We start from the raw sequence: 26,582 nt of genomic DNA, 5'->3' as shown, positions 1-26,582 counted from the left end.
TAGATGCCATTTTCCTTTTTCTTGCTCAGATGTAGAATCTTGCTTTTCTGCCCGTTAAATACCATTCTATTAGTCGCTGCCTATTGTTCAAGCTTATCTAGATCTTTCTGAATCCTTTCTCAGTCTTCTCTAGTGTTCGCTATCCCTCCTAGCTTGCATTGTCTGCAAATCTGATCAGTTTACCTTCATTTCCCTTATCTAGGTAATTTATAAAAATGTTGAAAACTTGGGCCAGGACAAAGCCTTGTGGTACCCCACTTGAAATACTCTTCCAATTGGATGTGCAACCATTTATTACCACTGTTGGAGTACGATCACTGAGCCAGATATGAATCCACCTAGCCGTAGCCTTGTCAATCTCATCCCTTTATGTATAGGCTAAATGCACCATTCCCCAGTAGTGATATAGCTCGACAGAGTTGGATAAGTCTTGATACCCGAAGTATAAATTAAGCACAACCATTCACATAAAACAACATACCCCCAATCGGTTGAATGCATAAAACATGTTAAATTATACTCTGTACATACATATTTTAAGGTAAATTAACAGACTGGTCATACCTTGAGGTGATGGTACTACATAATCAAATACTGCAACTCGTTTTCCAAATTGGGCAGCTGAAAATAAAAACACTGGTTGTGAGAACAACAAGAATGCCAGCAATCCTCTGAATGTTTCCTCTGCGTTATAGCAAGCAGAGATGTTTATAATAGAATTAAAACAGAACATGTTGAAAAAGGTTGAATAACCTTTTATAACCAATAGGCTTTTAGTACGAGTTTAATAATTCATAGACTGTATTCACATGTAGAGGATACTGAATAGAAATATAGAATCAGTGCCAACTCCAATTCATTTGAAGAGTGATATTACTGCTTGTCAGATTTACAAGCCTCTATGGAGCAAATCTGTGCACAAATTTATATGTTCTGTTGATATAGTCTGTCCTTAAGAAGGTAAAGTGGTGCTTCAAAGTTTGTGAACCATCCAGATTTTTCATATTTTTGCATACATTTGACTAAAAACCATACCAGATCTTCACACACATCCTAAAAGTAGATTTAAAAAAATCAAACACGTGTCAAAAATATAAGATTTCCATTTTTTTTCCTTTTGGATTAGCAGATAATTGAAACTGAAATTAGACTCTGACATTTTCAATCAATTAAATGACAATCATTTGTGAATGGGCCGCCTAATTTATTTAACCCCTTTACCCCCAAGGCTGGTTTGCACGTTAATGACCGGGCCAATTTTTACAATTCTGACCACTGTCCCTTTATGAGGTTATAACTCTGGAACGCTTCAACGTATCCCGGTGATTCTGACACTGTTTTCTTGTGACATATTGTACATCATGATAGTGGTAAAATTTCTTTGATATTACCTGCGTTTATTTGTGAAAAAAACAGAAATTTGGCGAAAATTTCGCAATTTTCCAACTTTGAATTTTTATGCAATTAAATCACGGAGATATGTCACACAAAATACTTAATAAGTAACATTTCCCACATGTCTACTTTACATCAGCACAATTTTGGAACCAAAACTTTTTTGTTAGGGAGTTATAAGGGTTAAAAGTTGGCCAGCAATTTCTCATTTTTACAACACCATTTTTTTTTTAGGGACCACATCTCATTTGAAGTCATTTTTAGGGGTCTATATGATAGAAAATAACCAAGTGTGACACCATTCTAAAAACTGCACCCTTCAAGGTGCTCAAAACCACATTCAAGAAGTTTATTAACCCTTCAGGTGTTTCACAGGAATTTTTAGAATGTTTAAATAAAAATGAACATTTAACTTTTTTTCACAAAAAATTTACTTCAGCTCCAATTTGTTTTATTTTACCAAGGGTAACAGGAGAAAATGGACGCCAAAAGTTGTTGTACAATTTGTCCCGAGTACGCCGATACCCCACATGTGGGGGTAAACCACTGTTTGGGCGCATGGCAGAGCTCGGAAGCGAAGGAGCGCCATTTGACTTTTCAATGCAAAATTGACTGGAATTGAGATGGGACGCCATGTTGCGTTTGGAGAGCCCCTGATGTGCCTAAACATTGAAACCACCCACAAGTGACACCATTTGGAAAGTAGACCCCCTAAGGATCTTATCTAGATGTGTGGTGAGCACTTTGACCCATTAAGTGATTCACAGAAATTTATAATGCAGAGCCGTAAAAATAAAAAATCATATTTTTTCACAAAAATGATATTTTGCCCCCAATTTTTTATTTTCCCAAGGGTAAGAGAAGAAATTGGACCCCAAAAGTTGTTGTACAATTTGTCCTGAGTATGCTGATACCCTATATGTGGGGGTAAACCACTGTTTGGAAGCATGGGAGAGCTCAGAAGGGAAGGAGCGCCATTTGACTTTTCAATGTAAAATTTACTGGAATTGAGATGGGATGCCATGTTGCGTTTAGAGAGCCACTGATGTGCCTAAACATTGAAACCCCCCACAAGTGACACCATTTTGGAAAGTAGACCCCCTAATGAACTCATCTAGATGTGTTGTGAGAGCTTTGAACCCCCAAGTGTTTCACTACAGTTTATAACGCAGAGCCGTGAAAATAAAAATTATTTTTTTTCCCAGAAAAATTATTTTTTAGCCCCCAGTTTTGTATTTTCCCAAGGGTAACAGGAGAAATTGGACCCAAAAGTTGTTTTCCAATTTGTCCTGAGTAAGCTGATACCCCATATGTGGGGGGAAACAACCGTTTGGGCACATGGGAGGGCTCGGAAGGGAAGGAGCGCCATTTGGATTGCAGACTTAGATGGAATGGTCTACAGGCGTCACATTGCATTTGCAGAGCCCCTAATGTACCTAAACAGTAGAAACCCCCCCATAAGTGACCCCACATTGGAAAGTAGACCCCCCAAGGAACTTATCTAGATGTGTTGGGAGAACTTTGAACCCCCAAGTGTTTCACTACAATTTATAACGCAGAGCTGTGAAAATAAAAAATCTTTTTTTTCCACAAAAATTATTTTTTAGCCCCCAGTTTTGTATTTTTCCAAGGGTAACAGTTGAAATTGGACCCCAAAAGTTGTTGTACAATTTGTCCTGAGTACGCTGATACCCCATATGTGGGGGGAACCACCGTTTGAGCGCATGGCAGAGCTCGGAAGGGAAGGAGCGTCATTTGGAATGCAGACTTAGATGGATTGGTCTGCAGGCGTCACATTGCATTTGCAGAGCCCCTAATGTACCTAAACAGTAGAAACCCCCCACAAGTGACCCCATATTGGAAACTAGACCCCCAAGGAACTTATCTAGATGTGTTGTGAGAACTTTGAACCCCCAAGTGTTTCACTACAGTTTATAATGCAGAGCCATGAATATAAAAAATTTCTTTTTTTTCCACAAAAATTATTTTTTAGCCCCCTGCACTGATACCCCATTTGTTGGGGTAAACCCCTGTTTGGTGCATGACTCGGAAGGGAAGGAGCACTGTTTTACTTTTTCAATGCAGAATTGGCTGGAATTGAGATCGGACGCCATGTTGCGTTTGGAGAGCCCCTGATGTGCCTAAACAGTGGAAACCCCCCAATTATAACTGAAACCCTAATCCAAACACACCCCTAACTCTAATCCCAACGGTAACCCTAACCACACCCCTAACCCTGACACACCCCTAACCCTAATCCCAACCCTATTCCCAACCGTAAATGTAATCCAAACCCTAACTCTAACTTTAGCCCCAACCCTAACTGTAGCCTTAACCCTAGCCCCAGCTCTAACCCTAGCTCTAGCCCTAACGGGAAAATGGAAATAAATACATTTTTTTAATTTTTTTATTTTTCCCTAACTAAGGGGGTGATGAAGGGGGTTTAATTTACTTTTATAGTGGGTTTTTATGATTGGCAGCCGTCACACACTGAAAGACGCTTTTTATTGCAAAAAATATTTTTTGCGTTACCACATTTTGAGAGCTATTTTTCCATAATTGGGTCCACAGAGTCATGTGAGGTCTTGTTTTTTGCGGGTCGAGTTGTCGTTTTTATTGGTAACATTTTCGGGCACGTGACCTTTTTTGATCGCTTTTTATTCCGATTTTTGTGAGGCAGAATGACCAAAAACCAGCTATTCATGAATTTCTTTTGGGGGAGGCATTTATACCGTTCCGCGTTTGGTAAAATGGATAAAGCAGTTTTATTCTTCGGGTCAGTACGATTACAGCGATACCTCATTTATATCATTTTTTCATGTTTTGGCACTTTTATACGATAAAAACTATTTTATAGAAAAAATAATTATTTTTGCATCGCTTTATTCTGAGCACTATAACTTTTTTATTTTTTCTTTGATGACGCTGTATGGCGGCTCGATTTTTGCGGGACAAGATGACGTTTTCAGCGGTACCATGGTTATTTATATCCATCTTTTTGATCACATGTTATTCCACTTTTTGTGTGGCAGTATGATAATAAAGCGTTTTTTTGCCTTTTTTTATGGTGTTCACTGAAGGGGTTAACTAGTGGGAAAGTTTTATAGGTCGGGTCGTTACGGACGCGGCGGTACTAAATATGTGTATTTTTATTTTTTTTATTTAAAGAAATGTATTTATAGGAACAATATATATATTTATTTATTTTTAGGAATTTTTTTAAATTTTTTTTTTACACATGTGAATATTTTTTTTTTTTGACATTATAACATTGCTCCGGGGGGGGGCATCAAGTTATAGTGTAAGATCGTTGATCTGACACTTTGCACAGCACTGTGTTAGATTAGCGATCTGACGTGCACTCCTTCAGGCTTACAAGCGCTTGCTCTGAGCAGACGTTGGTAAGCCACCTCCCTGCAGGCCATTTTGGATCCGGGCCTGCTGCAGGGAGGAGGAGGTAAGAGACCCTCGCAGCAACGCGAACACATCGCGTTGCTCTGGGGGGCTCAGGGAAGCACGCAGGGCGCTCCCTCCCTGCGCGATGCTTCCCTATACCGCCGGGGATCATGTTTGATCGCAGTGTCCTGGGGGTTTATGTGCCGGGGGCGGTCCGTGACCACTCCTGGCATAGCGCCGGGTGTCAGCTGACTATCGCAGTGAGCGCGGCCGATCGCTATGACGTACTATCCCGTCGGTGGGCATACGGGCCCACCCCACCTCGACGGGATAGTACGTCTAATGTCAGAAAGGGGTTAAAGAGCAGGGATGTATCCAACAATGGGAATTTCTAAAGACCTCAGAAGAGTTGTTGGTGCTCGTATGTCTAAATGGTTTGAACTCCACTTATACACAGTTAAACAGAGTGTAAAAATAAAGGAAATTCCAGGCTATTATTACCCTTCCCAAGAGTGGTCGACCAACAAAGATTACTCCAAGAGAAAGGTGTATAATAGTCTGCGAGATTACAAAGGAACCTAAGGTAACCTCTAAGCAACCAAAGTACAGGCCATAATCCTATAGAAATGTTGTGGAAGGACCTGAATCAAGAAGCTCATGCGAGAAAATCTACCAACATATCAGAGTTAAAGCTGTTTTTGTAGGGAGGAATGGGCTAAAATTCCTCCAAGTCGATGTGCAGGTTTAATCAAGAATTACCAAAAACATTTAGATGCAATTATTGCTGCACAATGGGGTCACACCAAATGCTGAAAGCAAATGTTCTCATTTATCTCAAGATAAAGCAAAACGTTTTTGACTCGCTTGTTTGATTTTGTTCTCTCTATGTTAGAAGTGTAAAAATCTGATGTAATTTTAGGTAAAGTGTATGACGAAATATGGAAACTTCTGCAGAGTTCACAAACTTTCAAACACCAGTGTAATCCAGGTCAAAGTGAGCAGGTCATGTACAGTCTGACTTGTTTGCACAGCTGCTTCACCTTCTTGACTACACCTAATGTGTATTTGGTGAGGATTTTTTTTTTTTTTTTAATGAGAACTGAACATCAGCTTAGACTAATAAACACAGCTTAAAAAAGTATAGAAGTCAACTAATATGGTAGTAGTGATGGTTTAACAGGCAAAAACAACTTCACTGGTTCGTTCACATGTGATTGGTGGTAATATATGTAACACACATTGGTGCAAGTTAAGCATGTGAGGTGCTAATGAGGAACACAGGAAAAACAAAATCCAGCTCACCATACCGACATTCCCAGGAGCTCGGAGCACGGAACCGCTGTGTCAGGGCGTGGACGAACAGGAAAGAGAAGGAGATCCAGCTCAACGAAATAGTGAAAAATCCATAATTTATTTCACTCAAAATACAGTGAAAGGACAAAACATCAGCATACAGAAAAAATTATAAAAACAAGGTCAACGCGTTTCCGGTGACTAAGCACCCTTAATCATGATACCTGGTACAAGACATGTCTATACTTTTATACTAGTATCCGGTTATCACTCCAGTGTTGCAATTGGTAGAATTGTCTAATCAAGCAAAAATAGGCACACATGGTAATGAAAGCAAGACAAGCTTGATGGAAAGACAAAAACAAATGTTTTGGCTAAACATAAATGCAGAAAAAACAGAAATAACACAAAATACAGGAACTATATAAAAAAACAAAATGACATTACAATAATCATTAAATAAATCCAAGAATATGATAGAAAAATAATATAATAGTATGTACAGTGTCCTATGTCATGAACCCACATAACAATATAGAAAAAAAACTAATATTAGCAGGAATCTCCCAAACAGGGAGCTGTAACAGCCAAAATAGGTTGGAGCAAATAGGTGAAAGCACAGCTGCAGATGCCGTGACAATGTCACAGCGGCCAGCAAGCAAGGGAAAAAAAAAAAAAAAAAAAAAAAAGAAAAAGGCTATCCTTAAGTAGACACAAACTCATATGAGTTCTGGAAAAAATGAGACATACATGTAAATCTTATAATAAATAAAACTACAAAATTCCCTAGTACCTTAAAAAATAGTGAGCTCACAGACAACCATGGATGGAAAAACAAAAAAATCAATGGCAGGAATCTCCCAATCAGGGAGCTGTAACAGCCAAAATAGGTTGGAGCAAGTAAGTGAAAGCACAGCTGCAGACGCCGTGACAATGTGACAGCGGCCAGCAAGCAAGGGGAAACAAGGGGAAACAGAAGGACAAATTGATAGCTATTAGCCTCACAAAAATTAATTATACGAGAAATATCAACTACAAATTTAGTTACTAGATGTCAGAAAAGCAAACAGGGCAGCACGGTGGCGTAGTGGTTAGCACTGCAGCCTTGCAGCGCTGGGGTCCTGGGTTCTAATCCCACCCAGGACAACATCTGCAAAGAGTTTGTATGTTCTCTCCGTGTTTGCGTGGGTTTCCTCCGGGCACTCCGGTTTCCTCCCACATTCCAAAGACATACTGATAGGGATTCTAGATTGTGAGCCCCATCAGGGACAGTAATGATAATGTGTGCAAAACTGTAAAGCGCTGCGGAATATGTTAGCGCTATATAAAAAAAATAAAGAAAGAGAAAGAAAGCAACTTCATTGTTTGTAAACCCTCAGAATACTAATAGAAGAGCATGAGATCTTTCCTTTTGTTTAAACCATGTGGAATTCTTGTTCCGAGTTTAAAGATCCACCATGATTCCCTGTTTCTCAGGGTCACCTCGATGTCTCCTCCTCTAAATGGTTTATGAATTTTTTCAATCGCATAAATTTTGAGTGACTCAAGGTTAGATTGATGATAATTAATAAAATGTTGTGAAGCTTGTGAAGTATTCCTATTAGCACTAATATTTTCAACATTGTAAATATGTTCACGAATACGTGTTTTTAAAGACCGTATGGTACTCCCCACGTATTTAAGATGGCATGCCATGCATTCCATAATGTATACCACATTTTTGGTGTTACAGTTCATGAAAGTCTTGATGGGATAAACATTTTGATTACTGGCATCAGTGAAATTGTAGCATTTGCTCGAAAATTTGCAAGTTTTACAAGCCATCGCACCACATTTGAAAAAGCCTTTTGTGCTGAGCCAATGAGAAGGTTGTGCAGGGTGGGCATGAAGAGAACTCGGAGATAAACTAGAGCCTAAAGAGGGGGCTCTTCTAGACACAATTCTGTATCCATTACTCAAAATTTGAGCTATATCAGCATCTTCCTTAAGAATAGTCAAATTATTAGTCAATATTTTCCTGATTGCATTAAATTGATTACTGTACTGGAAGAACACAGTGATTGGATTTTGAGGAGATAAACTTTGGTTTTGTTTACTATGAAAACGAGGTCGTCGAGCGACAATTTTTTCTGCTCTTTTTAAATGCCAGTCACTGTAGCCTCTCTGCACAAGTCTGCCTTTTATGCCCTCAATCTCTTGGGAGTAATCTTCTAGGGGATACCTAATACCCCGATTGTTACCTCCACTTTCCGGAAAACCACAGCAGGGAATACAATATTGCGTGCAAATAGTCACCATCCCAAACATACTATCAAAAGTATTCCTATAGGGGAGATGGTAAGAGCCAAACGTAATTGTAGCACACTAGAAGATTCCAATCACTGTGGTCTTCCAGTACAGTAATCAATTTAATGCAATCAGGAAAATATTGACTAATAATTTGACTATTCTTAAGGAAGATGCTGATATAGCTCAAATTTTGAGTAATGGATACAGAATTGTGTCTAGAAGAGCCCCCTCTTTAGGCTCTAGTTTATCTCCGAGTTCTCTTCATGCCCACCCTGCACAACCTTCTCATTGGCTCAGCACAAAAGGCTTTTTCAAATGTGGTGCGATGGCTTGTAAAACTTGCAAATTTTCGAGCAAATGCTACAATTTCACTGATGCCAGTAATCAAAATGTTTATCCCATCAAGACTTTCATGAACTGTAACACCAAAAATGTGGTATACATTATGGAATGCATGGCATGCCATCTTAAATACGTGGGGAGTACCATACGGTCTTTAAAAACACGTATTCGTGAACATATTTACGATGTTGAAAATATTAGTGCTAATAGGAATACTTCACAAGCTTCACAACATTTTATTAATTATCATCAATCTAACCTTGAGTCACTCAAAATTTATGCGATTGAAAAAATTCATAAACCATTTAGAGGAGGAGACATCGAGGTGACCCTGAGAAACAGGGAATCATGGTGGATCTTTAAACTCGGAACAAGAATTCCACATGGTTTAAACAAAAGGAAAGATCTCATGCTCTTCTATTAGTATTCTTAGGGTTTACAAACAATGAAGTTGCTTTTCTGACATCTAGTAACTAAATTTGTAGTTTATATTTCTCGTATAATTAATTTTTGTGAGGCTAATAGCTATCAATTTGTCCTTCTGTTTCCCCTTGTTTCCCCTTGCTTGCTGGCCGCTGTTACATTGTCACGGCGTCTGCACTGTGCTTTCACTTACTTGCTCCAACCTATTTTGGCTGTTACAGCTCCCTGATTGGGAGATTCCTGCCATTAATTTTTTTGATTTTTTTGTTTTTCCATCCATGGTTGTCTGTGAGCTCACTATTTTTTAAGGTACTAGGGAATTTTGTAGTTTTATTTATTATAAGATTTACATGTATGTCTCATTTTTTCCAGAACTCATATGAGTTTGTGTCTACTTAAGGATAGCCTTTTTCTTTTTTTTTTTTTTTTTTCCCTTGCTTGCTGGCCGCTGTGACATTGTCACGGCATCTGCAGCTGTGCTTTCACCTATTTGCTCCAACCTATTTTGGCTGTTACAGCTCCCTGTTTGGGAGATTCCTGCTAATATTAGTTTTTTTTCTATATTGTTATGTGGGTTCATGACATAGGACACTGTACATACTATTATATTATTTTTCTATCATATTCTTGGATTTATTTAATGATTATTGTAATGTCATTTTGTTTTTTTATATAGTTCCTGTATTTTGTGTTATTTCTGTTTTTTCTGCATTTATGTTTAGCCAAAACATTTGTTTTTGTCTTTCCATCAAGCTTGTCTTGCTTTCATTACCATGTGTGCCTATTTTTGCTTGATTAGACAATTCTACCAATTGCAACACTGGAGTGATAACCGGATACTAGTATAAAAGTATAGACATGTCTTGTACCAGGTATCATGATTAAGGGTGCTTAGTCACCGGAAACGCGTTGACCTTGTTTTTATAATTTTTTCTGTATGCTGATGTTTTGTCCTTTCACTGTATTTTGAGTGAAATAAATTATGGATTTTTCACTATTTCGTTGAGCTGGATCTCCTTCTCTTTGCTAATGAGGAACGCTGAACCTCATTGGCAGATAAGCGGTGATTGCACGAGATGTCCATGGGGATTGGTAGATGGTCTCCATGGTTATGGATATGCGACTGGGGCTGGTTTAACTACACAGGGTTGCACTATTTATTTGTATACCACTAATGCATTACTTGTTGGCATTAATATGTGAGCTATGTATATATTATAAATTGTATATTAATGTATTTGAATGTTGCTTTTTGTTATATGAGGTATATGGGCGGCCGTTAGATGGTGATTGGTGGATGTGAATCCACTTCCTATATAAGTCCGCCATTACCATTGTATTGTATGCTTGAAAAAGACCTTATATGGTTGAAACGTCACATCTGGCAAAATAAAGAATGTTTGATATTTCACCCGGATTGGATGCTGTCCTTCATTGCTTTTTTTGTAAGTATTCAGTCAGATCTACACGTGACCAATTTTTTTTCCCTTTTTTAGTGCAGTTCTTCCACTGCGGCAAAGGCTGAGCAGGAGCAGCGGGGACACGGTCGTGTGGCAAGGCGGCAGCATGTAAGTATACCTGGCTGACTGTTTATTGTATCCTGACTTTACTATTCTTGAATGTTCATTTCTTTACTTTCCTCTTTCTTTACCTTTTTCTTCTTGACTCCTTTTTTTCTTGACTTTCAATATTCATGCCTGTTTTCTGTCTCTGTTGTTTTCTTTCTTTTCCTTATGTTAATGTCTCCAACATTAATATCTTTATTTATTTTTTAGGTTGCAGAACTGGATGAGGACCTCATTGAAAATGACCTCCTAATCTCCCTTGTCCATGAGCGAGTCTCGCTGTGGGACACCCGGGTTCCGCAGCACTCGGACAACGTGGCAATCCAGCGGCTATGAAATTAGGTGGCCAAAGCGATGTGGGATGGCTGGGACAACGCCCCGACTCAGGTCCGAAATGCATTTTGTAAGTATTGCAATGCATTGTGATGCAGCAGTGACATTGGCCGTGATCACACAACGGTTAGACAATGCACTTTTGACTGTGATCACACAACTGTGTGTGATGAGAGAAACTCTTGAGAGTTTCTCTCATCACACACAGTTGTGTGATCACAGTCAAAAGTACATTGTCTAACCATTATTTATATTTTTCAACAGTGCTCAAAGTCAAAACACGTTGGCATTCGATGAAAGATCGTTTCAACAAGGACCTTCGTCAAGAGAGCCGGGTTCCTAGTGGTTCTGGAGCAAGGATCCGCAAATATAAATTTCACCGCATCCTTGCATTTTTGAGACCGGTCCTTGCCCAGAGAACATAAGTATTTTTGTGGTGTATTGGATTGTGTTGTATTGTCTAATCTGTATTTTTCTATTCCACAGGAGTTGGTGCCTTTACTATTGTAAATGTTTGGTACTGGTTTTTTTTTTTTTTTTTTTTTCACAGCACATGGAGCAGCACTCTTGACCCTGGTTCTGGAGCGGTCCTTTGTCAAACAGCCACGGACCCGTCCCAGCCATCCAGCAGAGCTGCAGCAAGTGGGCCTGCAACACACACTGGAGACCAGGAAGCTGGTCCATCAGGTGTTCCCCTGTCCCAGTCCTCTGTCTCTTTTTTGGGGGGCTCTTCCCGGCAGCGGCAGAGGGCCTCGGACAGGTCACTCATGCCCGAGTTTTTGCACTTGAGCTCGGTCTTTCATGATGGACTCAAGACCGTTATAATAAATGAAATGTGGATTACATCACCACCCGAACACCCTAACAGTATATCTGGATCTATTATTTGTCGCAGCAGCGCGGATGTAATCCACATTTCATTTATTATAACGGTTCTGAGAGGTCGCAACGCCGACCTGTGGATCTGCAGCAGCTGACAACTACACGCTTGTACTGTGTACTACCAGGTGAGCAGTTCTCTCACAATTGATTAAGAACAATCCTGGGGAGAAGACCCTATTTGCGCTTTTTTTGTCTCCTATCTTTCAATACTAATGATGGACTCAAGGCGATGGGTGACCGACTGGATAGTACCATAAACGATATGAATACACTTATCCAGGAGGTTACCAAAAGCCTTGACTAAGTGAAAGCCGACCTTCCAATCAAATAGAGGGCATGTCGGAACACCTTACTCCTGATCTCCAGCTTAGTGTCATGCAGGCCTGCAATGCTGCTTGCGTGCAGGCTATGCAGCAGAGTCGGTATTTTCAGCAGACAGTGGCGGCATATCCACCTGTGCCAACACTGTCACGCTTGACCTCAATACCGAGCTCTCCTTTATACCACTGAACGGCCACCTCCATTCCAAGCACTGCCGGACACCACTACAGCACCACCACCATGCCGAGTGCTGTTGGACAGCCCACTACCACCATGACAACTGCTGCTCCTGCTTGGACCTCCTCCATTGCCACCACCATGCAGCAGCAGGACTCTGGCATGGCCTTCCGCTCCACCACCACGATGCAGCAGGACCCTGACATGGCCTTCCGCTCCACCACCACCATGATGCAGCAGGACCCTGTCATGGTCTTCCGCTCCACCACCACCACCACGATGCACCAGGACCCTGGCATGGCCTTCCGCTCTACAAGCACAATGCAGGACTCTGGCATGGCTGTCCGCTCTATGAACACAATGCAGCAGCAGCAGCCAGACCCTGACAGGTCGCCCACCACGACCAGGCTGCAAAAATGAGCCCCCGGAGGCTCCCCAGACTACGTAGATACAAAAAAGGGAAAAAAAAATAAAAAGCAGTGGACTATCTGTATTCCTCCCCGCTCACCTCCCAATGTGTCTGTAATGTCAGGTTTGTCTCACCCTTCCAGTGTGTCTCAGGCCTCTCATGCGTCAAGCCCCATCCCCGAACTCCCAGACCCCACTACTTTAATTGCCCCTTCTCCTGCCACCCCTGCGTCGTCGACACTTAGCCAGGTCTCACAGCTACACATCCCACAGTTCCGTCACTCTACCCCAAGCAGGCGCAGTTAAATTTTGTTTTTTGTTAAAAAATAAATAATGTTTTTGCCCCCAATAATGTTTGGTTATTTGTGTATTTCGCCGCCAGCAACACACACCGTGCGCCGAATAAAACACTGCGCCGCAAACTTTATTGTTTTGCCAACTCATAGCTCCAGTAGTTATTAAGTACAACACTGCAGCTTTGTGTGTTTGGTATAGAGCTATGAGGTGGAAAAAAAAAAATATTACTAGTATTTAGAGTTGAGCGACCTTGACCTTTTTAGAGTCGAGCCGGGTTTCGCGAAACCCGACTATCTCAAAAGTCGGGTCGACTGAAATCGGCCGATTATGACGTAAAGTCGGGATCGACCGAAACACGAAACCCAATGCAAGTCAATGGGGCAGCATAGTCGGCAGTGAGTGGGGGCCAGGAAAACACCTAGAGTGCCCATTTTAATGTCAAAACCATCCATTCTTAATGAAGCTTGTCAAGCGTAATTTACCTTATAATAATTGGAAGGCATTTGAAATTGGGGGTCATTTGGCTAAAGTTGTGTGGGGTAGGGCTGGTTCAAGTAATTAGTGGGCCCAGGAAATCTGGACCACGTCACGGCAGTGGAGCAGGGAGAGGTAAGTATTTCAACTTTGCAAGTGCTGTGATCCTGAGCAAGCAGGGGGGGCCCACTTGTTGGCCTTGGCACTGGCACAGGGCCCCTCAAAGTACAGCGGTGTGTTTGCACGGCGGGGGCGCCTCCCACCGGCAGCAACACTTTTGCGTACTATGAGAGGCCCTGTGCCAGTGACGTCGCCAACTAGTATTCCTCCCCCCACCTGATGAAGGAACCTGCACTTTCATCTGCACCTTCCTCTTTGTCCCCGTGTAAGGTGGTATGGTATGCGGGAAGAGCAACCTGACTTTCAGCAGGGTCACAATGTTGTTGTGTAGCATGCACGGGGAATGTTGCGTTATGGGTCAATGTACCAGCAGACTCATCTATCACTGGCTGGGCAATGGGCACGATGAAGTGGAAACACAGATATAGGCCCAAAGAATAAAGTGGGCTAAATGCAGTTCAAAATTGGTAACACAGGAATAACCAGGGGGCATTGCAGTGGAGGACAACTGGAATGAGAGGCTGACACAGAGAGTAGGGCCAAATCAGTAAGTAGTCGAAATGCAGTTCAAAATTGGCAACCGTAGTAAACAGGCGGCACAGCTTTGTTCAGTGGAGGAGAACAGCAAGGAGTGGCAGACACCGATAGTAGGCCCCTGTCATGATCCCAATGGCAGGGGATCACTAAAGGACAAGCACAGATACAAACAAGCTCTAGGGCGATGGAACCTGAGCTGACCGCGACCCTGAACCTAACACACAAATAAAAGTAGCCGGGGAACGTGCCTACGATGATCCTAGACGTCTCGCTCCAGCCGAAGATCTAACTTCCCCTATTAGAAGAAACACAGACCTCTCTTGCCTCCAGAGAAATACCCCACAGAAATAGCAGCCCCCCACATATAATGACGGTGAAATGAGAGGAAAGCACATACGCAGTATGAAAACAGTTTCAGCAAAATGAGGCCCGCTAAAGCTAGATAGCAGAGGATACAAAAGTGAACTGCGCGGTCAGCGAAAAACCCTACAAAAAACCATCCTGAAATTACTTGAACTCATGTGCCAACTCATGGTACATGAGGAGCAATTTCAGCCCACTAGAGCAACCAGCAGCAATAATCACATATCTGCAGGCTGGACTAAAAAACCAAATAAAGCAAAACACCAAAACAGGAAAATCCAAACTTAGCTTGACCAGAAGGTTCTAGGAGCAGGGAGCAGAGGTAACAAGACACACTGGATACATTGATAACCGGCGAGGAAATGCCAGCAAAGCCAGGTTAAATAGGAAACTCCCATATCCTGATGGAACAGGTGGAACCCAGAGACCCAGGAAAGACAAGTCACCCAGTACCATCAGTAACCACCAGAGGGAGCCCAAAAACAGAACTCACAACAGTACCCCCCCCTTGAGGAGGGGTCACCGAACCCTCACGAGAACCATCAGGGCGACCAGGATGAGCCCTATGAAAAGCGCGAACCAAATCATCAGCATGAACATCCGAGGCAACTACCCAAGAATTATCCTCCTGACCATAACCCTTCCACTTGACCAAATACTGGAGTTTCCGTCTGGAAACACGAGAATCCAAGATCTTCTCCACAACATACTCCAATTCTCCCTCCACCAGCACTGGAGCAGGAGGCTCAAGCGAAGGAATAACAGGTACCTCATACTTCCGCAACAACGATCGATGGAACACATTATGAATAGCAAACGATGCCGGGAGATCCAAACGAAACGACACAGGGTTAAGAATTTCCAAGATCCTATAGGGACCGATGAACCGAGGCTTGAACTTAGGAGAAGAGACCTTCATAGGAACAAAACGAGAAGACAACCACACCAAGTCCCCAACAAGAAGTCGAGGACCCACGCGGCGACGGCGATTAGCAAACTGCTGAGCCTTCTCCTGGGACAACTTCAAATTGTCCACCACATGACTCCAAATCCGATGCAACCTATCCACCACCATGTCCACTCCAGGACAATCAGAAGGTTCCACCTGACCAGAGGAAAAACGAGGATGAAACCCCGAATTACAAAAGAAAGGAGAAACCAAGGTAGCAGAACTAGCCCGATTATTAAGGGCAAATTCGGCCAGCGGCAAAAAGGTAACCCAGTCATCCTGATCAGCAGAAACAAAACACCTTAAATAAGTTTCCAAAGTCTGATTAGTTCGTTCAGTCTGGCCATTCGTCTGAGGATGGAATGCAGACGAAAAGGACAAATCAATGCCCATCTTAGCACAGAACGTCCGCCAAAATCTAGACACAAACTGGGATCCCCTGTCAGAAACGATGTTCTCAGGAATCCCATGCAAACGAACCACATTCTGAAAAAACAGAGGGACCAACTCAGAGGAGGAAGGTAACTTAGGCAAGGGTACCAGATGAACCATTTCAGAAAAGCGATCACACACAACCCAGATGACGGACATTTTTTGAGAGACAGGGAGATCCGAAATAAAGTCCATGGAAATGTGCGTCCAAGGCCTCTTCGGGATAGGCAAAGGTGACAACAATCCACTGGCCCGAGAACAGCAAGGCTTAGACCGAGCACAAACCTCACAAGACTGCACAAAAGAACGCACATCCCTCGACAAGGAAGGCCACCAAAAAGACCTGGCCACCAAGTCTCTAGTACCAAATATTCCAGGATGACCTGCCAACGCAGAAGAATGGACCTCGGAGATGACTCTACTGGTCCAATTATCCGGAACAAACAGTCTCTCAGGCGGACAACGATCAGGTTTACCCGCCTGAAACTCCTGCAAAGCACGTCGCAAGTCTGGGGAGACAGCAGACAAAATCACCCCATCCCTAAGGATACCAGAGGGCTCAGAATTTCCAAGGGAGTCAGGCACAAAACTCCTAGAAAGAGCATCCGCCTTCACATTCTTTGAACCTGGCAGGTATGAAACCACAAAATTGAAACGAGAGAAAAACAGTGACCAACGCGCCTGTCTAGGATTCAGACGCCTGGCAGACTCAAGGTAAATCAAATTTTTGTGATCAGTCAAGACCACCACACGATGTCTAGCACCCTCTAGCCAATGACGCCACTCCTCAAATGCCCACTTCATGGCCAAAAGTTCCCGATTACCAACATCATAATTCCGCTCAGCCGGCGAAAACTTTCTAGAAAAAAACGCGCATGGCTTCATCACTGAGCCATCGGAGCTTCTCTGTGACAAAACCGCCCCCGCTCCAATCTCGGAAGCATCAACCTCAACCTGAAAAGGGAGCGAAACATCTGGCTGACGCAACACAGGAGCAGAAGAAAACCGGCGCTTAAGTTCCTGAAAGGCCTCCACAGCCGCAGGAGACCAATTAGCAACATCAGCACCCTTCTTAGTCAAATCCGTCAAAGGCTTAACAACACTAAAAAAATTAGTTATAAAACGACGATAGAAATTAGCAAAGCCCAAGAATTTCTGTAGACTCTTAAGAGATGTAGGCTGCGTCCAGTCACAAATAGCCTGAACCTTGACGGGATCCATCTCAATAGTAGAAGGGGAAAAAATATACCCCAAGAAAGAAATCTTCTGGACTCCAAAGAGACACTTTGAGCCTTTTACAAACAAGGAATTGGCCCGCAGGACCTGAAACACCTTCCTGACCTGCTGAACATGAGACTCCCAGTCATCAGAAAAAACCAAAATATCATCCAAATACACAATCATAAATTTATCCAGATATTCACGGAAAATATCGTGCATAAAGGACTGGAAGACTGAAGGAGCATTAGAAAGTCCGAAAGGCATTACCAAATACTCAAAATGGCCCTCAGGCGTATTAAATGCGGTTTTCCACTCATCACCTTGCTTTATTCGTATAAGATTATACGCACCCCGAAGATCAATCTTAGTGAACCATTTAGCCCCCTTAATGCGAGCAAACAAATCAGTCAACAATGGCAAAGGATACTGATATTTTACGGTAATCTTATTCAAAAGACGATAATCTATACAAGGCCTCAAGGAACCATCTTTTTTGGCCACGAAAAAAAAACCTGCTCCCAAAGGGGACAAAGATGGACGGATATGTCCCTTTTCCAAGGACTCCTTAACATAATCCCGCATAGCAGTATGCTCTGGCACTGACAGATTGAACAAACGACCTTTAGGAAATTTACTGCCTGGAATTAAATTTATAGCACAATCGCAATCCCTGTGAGGAGGAAGCGAACTGAGCTTAGTCTCCTCAAAAACATCCCGATAGTCAGACAAAAACACAGGAATCTCAGAAGGAGTAGATGAAGCGATAGAAATCGGAGGTGCATCATCATGAACCCCCTGACAACCCCAGCTTAACACAGACATCGATTTCCAGTCAAGGACTGGATTATGAGTTTGTAACCATGGCAGACCAAGCACTAGGACATCATGCAAATTATACAGTACCAGGAAGCGAATCACCTCCTGATGAACAGGAGTCATACGCATGGTCACTTGTGTCCAGTACTGAGGTTTATTCATAGCCAAAGGTGTAGAGTCAATTCCCTTCAAAGGAATAGGGACTTCCAGAGGCTCCAGACTAAACCCACAGCGATTGGCAAATGACCAATCCATAAGACTCAGGGCAGCGCCTGAATCCACATAGGCATCGACGGAAATGGATGATAATGAACAAATCAGAGTCACAGACAGAATGAACTTAGACTGTAAAGTACTAATGGCAACAGACTTATCAACCTTTTTTGTGCGTTTAGAGCATGCTGATATAACATGAGCTGAATCACCACAATAAAAGCACAACCTTTTTTTCCGCCTATAATTTTGCCGTTCACTTCTGGACTGAATTTTATCACATTGCATTATCTCAGGTGACGGTTCAGACGACACCGCCAAATGGTGCACAGGTTTGCGCTCCCGTAAACGCCGATCAATCTGAATAGCCATAGTCATAGACTCATTCAGACCAGTAGGCGCAGGGAACCCCACCATAACATCTTTAATGGCCTCAGAAAGGCCATCTCTGAACCTTGCAGCCAGGGCGCACTCATTCCACTGAGTAAGCACCGACCACTTCCGAAATTTTTGACAATAAATTTCTGCTTCATCTTGCCCCTGAGAGAGGGCCAACAAAGCTTTTTCAGCCTGAATCTCTTGGTTAGGTTCCTCATAGAGCAAACCCAATGCCAGAAAAAACGCATCCGCATTAAGCAACGCAGGGTCCCCTGGTGCCAATGCAAATGCCCAATCCTGAGGGTCACCCCGCAGGAAAGATATAATAATCTTGACTTGCTGAGCAGGGTCTCCAGAGGAGCGAGATTTCAAAGAAAGAAACAACTTGCAATTGTTCCTAAAATTCAGAAAACGAGATCTATCTCCAGAAAAAAACTCTGGGACAGGAATTCTAGGTTCAGACATAGGAGCATGTACAACAAAATCCTGTATATTTTGAACCTTAGCGGCAAGATTATTCAGGCTGGAAGCCAAACTCTGGACGTCCATGATAAACAGCTGGGATCAGAGCCATTCAAAGATTAAGAGGAGGAGGAAGTAGCCACGCTGCAATAAGGCTAGGCAGCAAACTCTGAGGGAAAGAGAAAAAAAAAAACCTTCCTCAGACTACTTATCCTCCTACTTCAACCAATACAATTAACACTTTGTGGGCCGGTTATACTGTCATGATCCCAATGGCAGGGGATCACTAAAGGACAAGCACAGATACAAACAAGCTCTAGGGCGATGGAACCTGAGCTGACCGCGACCCTGAACCTAACACACAAATAAAAGTAGCCGGGGAACGTGCCTACGATGATCCTAGACGTCTCGCTCCAGCCGAAGATCTAACTTCCCCTATTAGAAGAAACACAGACCTCTCTTGCCTCCAGAGAAATACCCCACAGAAATAGCAGCCCCCCACATATAATGACGGTGAAATGAGAGGAAAGCACATACGCAGTATGAAAACAGTTTCAGCAAAATGAAGCCCGCTAAAGCTAGATAGCAGAGGATACAAAAGTGAACTGCGCGGTCAGCGAAAAACCCTTCAAAAAACCATCCTGAATTTACTTGAACTCATGTGCCAACTCATGGTACATGAGGAGCAATTTCAGCCCACTAGAGCAACCAGCAGCAATAATCACATATCTGCAGGCTGGACTAAAAAACCAAATAAAGCAAAACACCAAAACAGGAAAATCCAAACTTAGCTTGACCAGAAGGTTCTAGGAGCAGGGAGCAGAGGTAACAAAACACACTGGATACATTGATAACCGGCGAGGAAATGCCAGCAAAGCCAGGTTAAATAGGAAACTCCCATATCCTGATGGAACAGGTGGAACCCAGAGACCCAGGAAAGACAAGTCACCCAGTACCATCAGTAACCACCAGAGGGAGCCCAAAAACAGAACTCACAACAGGCCCCAACCCAACTAATAGGCCAAATACAGTCTAACATTAACAACTACTTAACGAGAGCCTGAAAATGGAATTTCAGGACAGGAAACCAGGAGAACAGCAAGGAGTGGCAGACACCGATAGTAGGCCCCAAACCAACTAGTACGCCAAATGCAGTTGTTCCATTTAACCACAATTTAATGAGAGCCTGAAGATAGAAGCTCAGGAAAGGCAACCTGGGGAACACCTTGGAGTGTAACACACCATCTCTCTCCACCCCATACCCATTTTGTAGGCCTAATGCAGTGTACTTTTCTACAACTACTAAACGAGAGTCGGAAGACCGAAGCAATGGCAAGGAAACCTGGGGAACACCTTGGAGTGTAACACACCATCTCTCTCCACCCCATACCCAATTTGTAGGCCTAATGCAGTGTAGTTTCCAAGAACTACTAAACGAGAGCCGGAAGATCGAAGCTCAGGAAAGGCAACCTGGGGAACACCTTGGAGTGTAACACACCCTCTCTCTACACCCCATACCCAATTTGAAGGCCTAATGCAGTGTAGTTTCCAAGAACTACTAAACGAGAGCTGGAAGATCGAAGCTCAGGAAAGGCAACCTGGGGAACACCTTGGAGTGGAACACACCATCTCTCTCCACCCCATACCCAATTTGTAGGCCTAATGCAGTGTAGTTTCCAAGAACTACTAAACGAGAGCCGGAAGATCGAAGCTCAGGAAAGGCAACCTGGGGAACACCTTGGAGTGTAACACACCCTCTCTCTACAACCCATACCCAATTTGAAGGCCTAATGCAGTGTAGTTTCCAACAACTACTAAACGAGAGCCGGAAGATCGAAGCTCAGGAAAGGCAACCTGGGGAACACCTTGGAGTGTAACACACCCTCTCTCTACACCCCATACCCAATTTGAAGGCCTAATGCAGCGTAGTTTCCAACAACTACTAAACGAGAGCCGGAAGATCGAAGCTCAGGAAAGGCAACCTGGGGAACACCTTGGAGTGTAACAAACCCTCTCTCTACACCCCATACCCAATTTGTAGGCCTAATGCAGCGTAGTTTCCGACAACTACTAAACGAGAGCATGAAGATCGAAGCTCAGGAAAGGCAACCTGGGGAACACCTTGGAGTGTAACACACCCCCTCTCTACACCCCATACCCAATTTGAAGGCCTAATGCAGTGTAGTTTCCAAGAACTACTAAACGAGAGCCGGAAGATCGAAGCTCAGGAAAGGCAACCTGGGGAACACCTTGGAGTGTAACACACCCTCTCTCTACACCCCATACCCAATTTGAAGGCCTAATGCAGCGTAGTTTCCAACAACTACTAAACGAGAGCCGGAAGATCGAAGCTCAGGAAAGGCAACCTGGGGAACACCTTGGAGTGTAACAAACCCTCTCTCTACACCCCATACCCAATTTGTAGGCCTAATGCAGCGTAGTTTCCGACAACTACTAAACGAGAGCATGAAGATCGAAGCTCAGGAAAGGCAACCTGGGGAACACCTTGGAGTGTAACACACCCTCTCTCTACACCCCATACCCAATTTGAAGGCCTAATGCAGTGTAGTTTCCAAGAACTACTAAACGAGAGCCGGAAGATCGAAGCTCAGGAAAGGCAACCTGGGGAACACCTTGGAGTGGAACACACCATCTCTCTACACCCCATACCCAATTTGAAGGCCTAATGCAGCGTAGTTTCCAACAACTACTAAACGAGAGCCGGAAGATCGAAGCTCAGGAAAGGCAACCTGGGGAACACCTTGGAGTGTAACACAACGTCTCTCTACACCACGGAAGGGCTGATTCTTAGGAAGGAAGGCTGTTGGAAATAAGCATTGCGCGTCCGAGGGTGATTATATTCTTATTAGGTATATACTCACCCTCGGACGCGCCCTGCTTCTTTATTTGGAATGAATGTTTATTTGCAATGTGGTGTTGACTTTCTCTATTATTTTGGTAATTAATGATTTTATTATTTTCATTGTTTTGCATCTTCTCGGCAATAATATAAAGAAGACGCGACAGGACAACACTCGGTGGATGCCATATCTGTGTTTTCAATTTAAAAAACCTTTCAGTTAACTACTTGCAGGAGAAAGTAATTGTAGCTGGTGGCCATTTTTAGTACTGTACCAGATTTTAGTTGTGTGTTTGTTTTTAATGTTAAAATGTCTGCATTTGATATCTCACCAGTATTTTCTTTTTTATAAGCAAAATACTTTTTTTTTTATTTTATGATGTTGGTTCAAGGGGTACACGGGCAGCAGTAGACAGGTCAGTGGAGGCCTAGTGGAAGGAGGGACCGCAGACAGGCTTCGAAGCCCTAACATAATAAATTGGGCTGCCTGTAGGCAATTTAAAATTGGTTCCAGGGGAACACGGGCAGCAGTAGACAGGTCAGTGGAGGCCTAGAGGAAGGAGGGACCGCAGATGCGCCAATGTTTCCCCCATACCAAATTTGTAGGCCTAATGCAGTGTAGTTTCCAACAACTACTAAACGAGAGCCGGAATATCGAAGCTCAGGAAAGGCAACCTGGGGAACACCTTGGAGTGTAACACACCCTCTCTCTACACCCCATACCCAATTTGAAGGCCTAATGCAGTGTAGTTTCCAAGAACTACTAAACGAGAGCCGGAAGATCGAAGCTCAGGAAAGGCAACCTGGGGAACACCTTGGAGTGTAACACACCCTCTCTCTACACCCCATACCCAATTTGAAGGCCTAATGCAGCGTAGTTTCCAACAACTACTAAACGAGAGCCGGAAGATCGAAGCTCAGGAAAGGCAACCTGGGGAACACCTTGGAGTGTAACAAACCCTCTCTCTACACCCCATACCCAATTTGTAGGCCTAATGCAGCGTAGTTTCCGACAACTACTAAACGAGAGCATGAAGATCGAAGCTCAGGAAAGGCAACCTGGGGAACACCTTGGAGTGTAACACACCCTCTCTCTACACCCCATACCCAATTTGAAGGCCTAATGCAGTGTAGTTTCCAAGAACTACTAAACGAGAGCCGGAAGATCGAAGCTCAGGAAAGGCAACCTGGGGAACACCTTGGAGTGGAACACACCATCTCTCTACACCCCATACCCAATTTGAAGGCCTAATGCAGCGTAGTTTCCAACAACTACTAAACGAGAGCCGGAAGATCGAAGCTCAGGAAAGGCAACCTGGGGAACACCTTGGAGTGTAACACAACGTCTCTCTACACCACGGAAGGGCTGATTCTTAGGAAGGAAGGCTGTTGGAAATAAGCATTGCGCGTCCGAGGGTGATTATATTCTCATTAGGTATATACTCACCCTCGGACGCGCCCTGCTTCTTTATTTGGAATGAATGTTTATTTGCAATGTGGTGTTGACTTTCTCTATTATTTTGGTAATTAATGATTTTATTATTTTCATTGTTTTGCATCTTCTCGGCAATAATATAAAGAAGACGCGACAGGACAACACTCGGTGGATGCCATATCTGTGTTTTCAATTTAAAAAACCTTTCAGTTAACTACTTGCAGGAGAAAGTAATTGTAGCTGGTGGCCATTTTTAGTACTGTACCAGATTTTAGTTGTGTGTTTGTTTTTAATGTTAAAATGTCTGCATTTGATATCTCTCCAGTATTTTCTTTTTTATAAGCAAAATACTTATTTTTATATTTTCTGATGTTGGTTCCAGGGGTACACGGGAAGCAGTGCCCTGGTCAGTGTAGTAGTAGTTGAAAGAATGGACCGCAGACAGGCATCGAAGGCCTAAAATAAAAAAATTGGGCTGGCTGTAGGCAATTTTAAATTGGTTCCAGGGGTACACGGGCAGCAGTGGTGTGGTCAGTAGAGGCCTAGTGGAAGGAGTGACCGCAGACAGGCATCGAAGGCCTAAAATAATAACACATGGCTGTAGGCAATTTTAAATTGGTTCCAGGGGTACACGGGCAGCAGTGGTGTGGTCAGTGGAGGCCTAGTGGAAGGAGTGACCGCAGACAGGCATCGAAGGCCTAAAATAATAACACATGGCTGTAGGCAATTTTAAATTGGTTCCAGGGGTACACGGGCAGCAGTGGTGTGGTCAGTGGAGGCCTAGTGGAAGGAGTGACCGCAGACAGGCATCGAAGGCCTAAAATAATAACACATGGCTGTAGGCAATTTTAAATTGGTTCCAGGGGTACACAGGCAGCAGTGGTGTGGTCAGTGGAGGCCTAGTGGAAGGAGTGACCGCAGACAGGCATCGAAGGCCTAAAATAATAACACATGGCTGTAGGCAATTTTAAATTGGTTCCAGGGGTACACGGGCAGCAGTGCCCTGGTCAGTGTAGTAGTAGTTGAAAGAATGGACCGCAGACAGGCATCGAAGGCCTAAAATAATAACACATGGCTGTAGGCAATTTTAAATTGGTTCCAGGGGTACACGGGCAGCAGTGGTGTGGTCAGTGGAGGCCTAGTGGAAGGAGTGACCGCAGACAGGCATCGAAGGCCTAAAATAATAACACATGGCTGTAGGCAATTTTAAATTGGTTCCAGGGGTACACGGGCAGCAGTGGTGTGGTCAGTGGAGGCCTAGTGGAAGGAGTGACCGCAGACAGGCATCGAAGGCCTAAAATAATAACACATGGCTGTAGGCAATTTTAAATTGGTTCCAGGGGTACACGGGCAGCAGTGCCCTGGTCAGTGTAGTAGTAGTTGAAAGAATGGACCGCAGACAGGCATCGAAGGCCTAAAATAAAAAAATTGGGCTGGCTGTAGGCAATTTTAAATTGGTTCCAGGGGTACACTGGCAGCAGTGGTGTGGTCAGTAGAGGCCTAGTGGAAGGAGTGACCGCAGACAGGCATCGAAGGCCTAAAATAATAACACATGGCTGTAGGCAATTTTAAATTGGTTCCAGGGGTACACGGGCAGCAGTGGTGTGGTCAGTGGAGGCCTAGTGGAAGGAGTGACCACAGACAGGCATCGAAGGCCTAACATAACAAAAATGTCAATACAATGGTATTGTCAGTGGCAGGCATTGAAGGATGTCAGCGCATAGACTAAACATTGGTGGAGCTGTGAGATAATTTTGCAAGTGGTAGAGCACTGTTTGAGCTGGGGTGGGGGGAAACTGTCTTGTGGCCGGCGGTACAGGCCCAGGGCCCCTCATATTACAACGGTGTGTCTGACGTTGGGTGCGCACCACCACCGCCAGAGACACTTTATTGTACTAGGAGGGACCCAGTGGCAGTGCCGTCGACCAAAAGCGGGCTCACCCACCTCTTCAGACAAACTGCACTCTCACGGGTGCTGTCGCCAAGTGTCGATACCACGGCCCCGTGTGGGGAGTTTGGCCATTTAGTGAGGTGTAAACATGTCGTATGCTGGACAATCAGGTGCTGAAAATTACGAGATTGGAAAAGGCATTCAGAATAGTCCACAGGCAAGACCTTTTCATAGGAAAGCTAGGTGTCAGCCGGGCAAGGTGGGGCAAAAGATTTCGAAATCCAGTTGTGGTTCATTTTAATGAAGGTTAGATCATCTACATTTTGGGTAGCCAGACGAGTCCTTTTTTCTGTTAGTATTGAACCTGCAGCACTGAATACTCTTTCTGATAGGACACTAGCTGCCGGGCAAGCAAGCTCCTGCAATGCATATTCTGCCAATTCTGGCCAGGTGTCTAATTTTGATGCCCAGTAATCAAATGGGAATGACGGTTGAGGGAGAACATCGATAAGGGATGAAAAATAGTTTGTAACCATACTGGACAAATGTTGTCTCCTGTCACTTTGAATTGATGCTGCAGTACCTGTCCTGTCTGCGGTCATAGCAAAATCACTCCACAACCTGGTCAGAAAACCCCTCTGGCCAACGCCACTTCTGATTTCTGCCCCTCTAACTCCTCTGGTCTGCTGGCCCCTGCAGCTCGTGTGAGAACGATCACGGGCGCTGTGTGCAGGGAATGCCAGAAGCAAACGGTCAACAAGAGTTGATTGTTTGGTTGCTAATATTAGTTCCAAGTTCTCATGTGGCATTATATTTTGCAATTTGCCTTTATAGCGAGGATCAAGGAGGCAGGCCAACCAGTAATCGTCATCATTCATCATTTTAGTTATGCGTGTGTCCCTTTTGAGGATACGTAAGGCATAATCCGCCATGTGGGCCAAAGTTCCAGTTCTCAAATCTGCGGTTGTGCTTGGTTGAGGGGCGGTTTCAGGCAAATCCACGTCACTTGTGTCCCTCAAAAAACCAGAACCCGGCCTTGCCGCGCCACCAATTTCCAGTGGCCCCGGAAAAGCTTCCTCATTAAAAATATAATCATCCCCATCATCCTCCTCGTCCTCCTCCTCCTCTTCGCCCGCTACCTCGTCCTGTACACTGCCCTGGCCAGACAATGGCTGACTGTCATCAAGGCTTTCCTCTTCCTCAGCTGCAGACGCCTGATCCTTTATGTGCGTCAAACTTTGCATCAGCAGACGCATTAGGGGGATGCTCATGCTTATTATGGCGTTGTCTGCACTAACCAGCCGTGTGCA

General features: G+C 43.7%; 1 protein-coding gene across 1 annotated transcript in view; it reads right to left on the bottom strand.

Annotated features, from left to right (window-relative positions):
* Positions 1 to 26,582, bottom strand: part of TXNRD2 (thioredoxin reductase 2) — a 203,664-nt gene that overhangs the window by 148,769 nt on the left and 28,313 nt on the right. The window contains exon 3 of the mRNA XM_069756382.1: positions 565 to 621. Within this exon, the coding sequence (XP_069612483.1) occupies positions 565 to 621 (57 nt within the window). The remainder of the gene's footprint in view (positions 1 to 564; positions 622 to 26,582) is intronic.

The sequence above is a fragment of the Ranitomeya imitator genome, chromosome 1, assembly GCF_032444005.1.
Source record: "Ranitomeya imitator isolate aRanImi1 chromosome 1, aRanImi1.pri, whole genome shotgun sequence".
NCBI lineage: Eukaryota > Metazoa > Chordata > Amphibia > Anura > Dendrobatidae > Ranitomeya > Ranitomeya imitator.
This window is presented reverse-complemented; position numbering and strand designations above follow the sequence as displayed.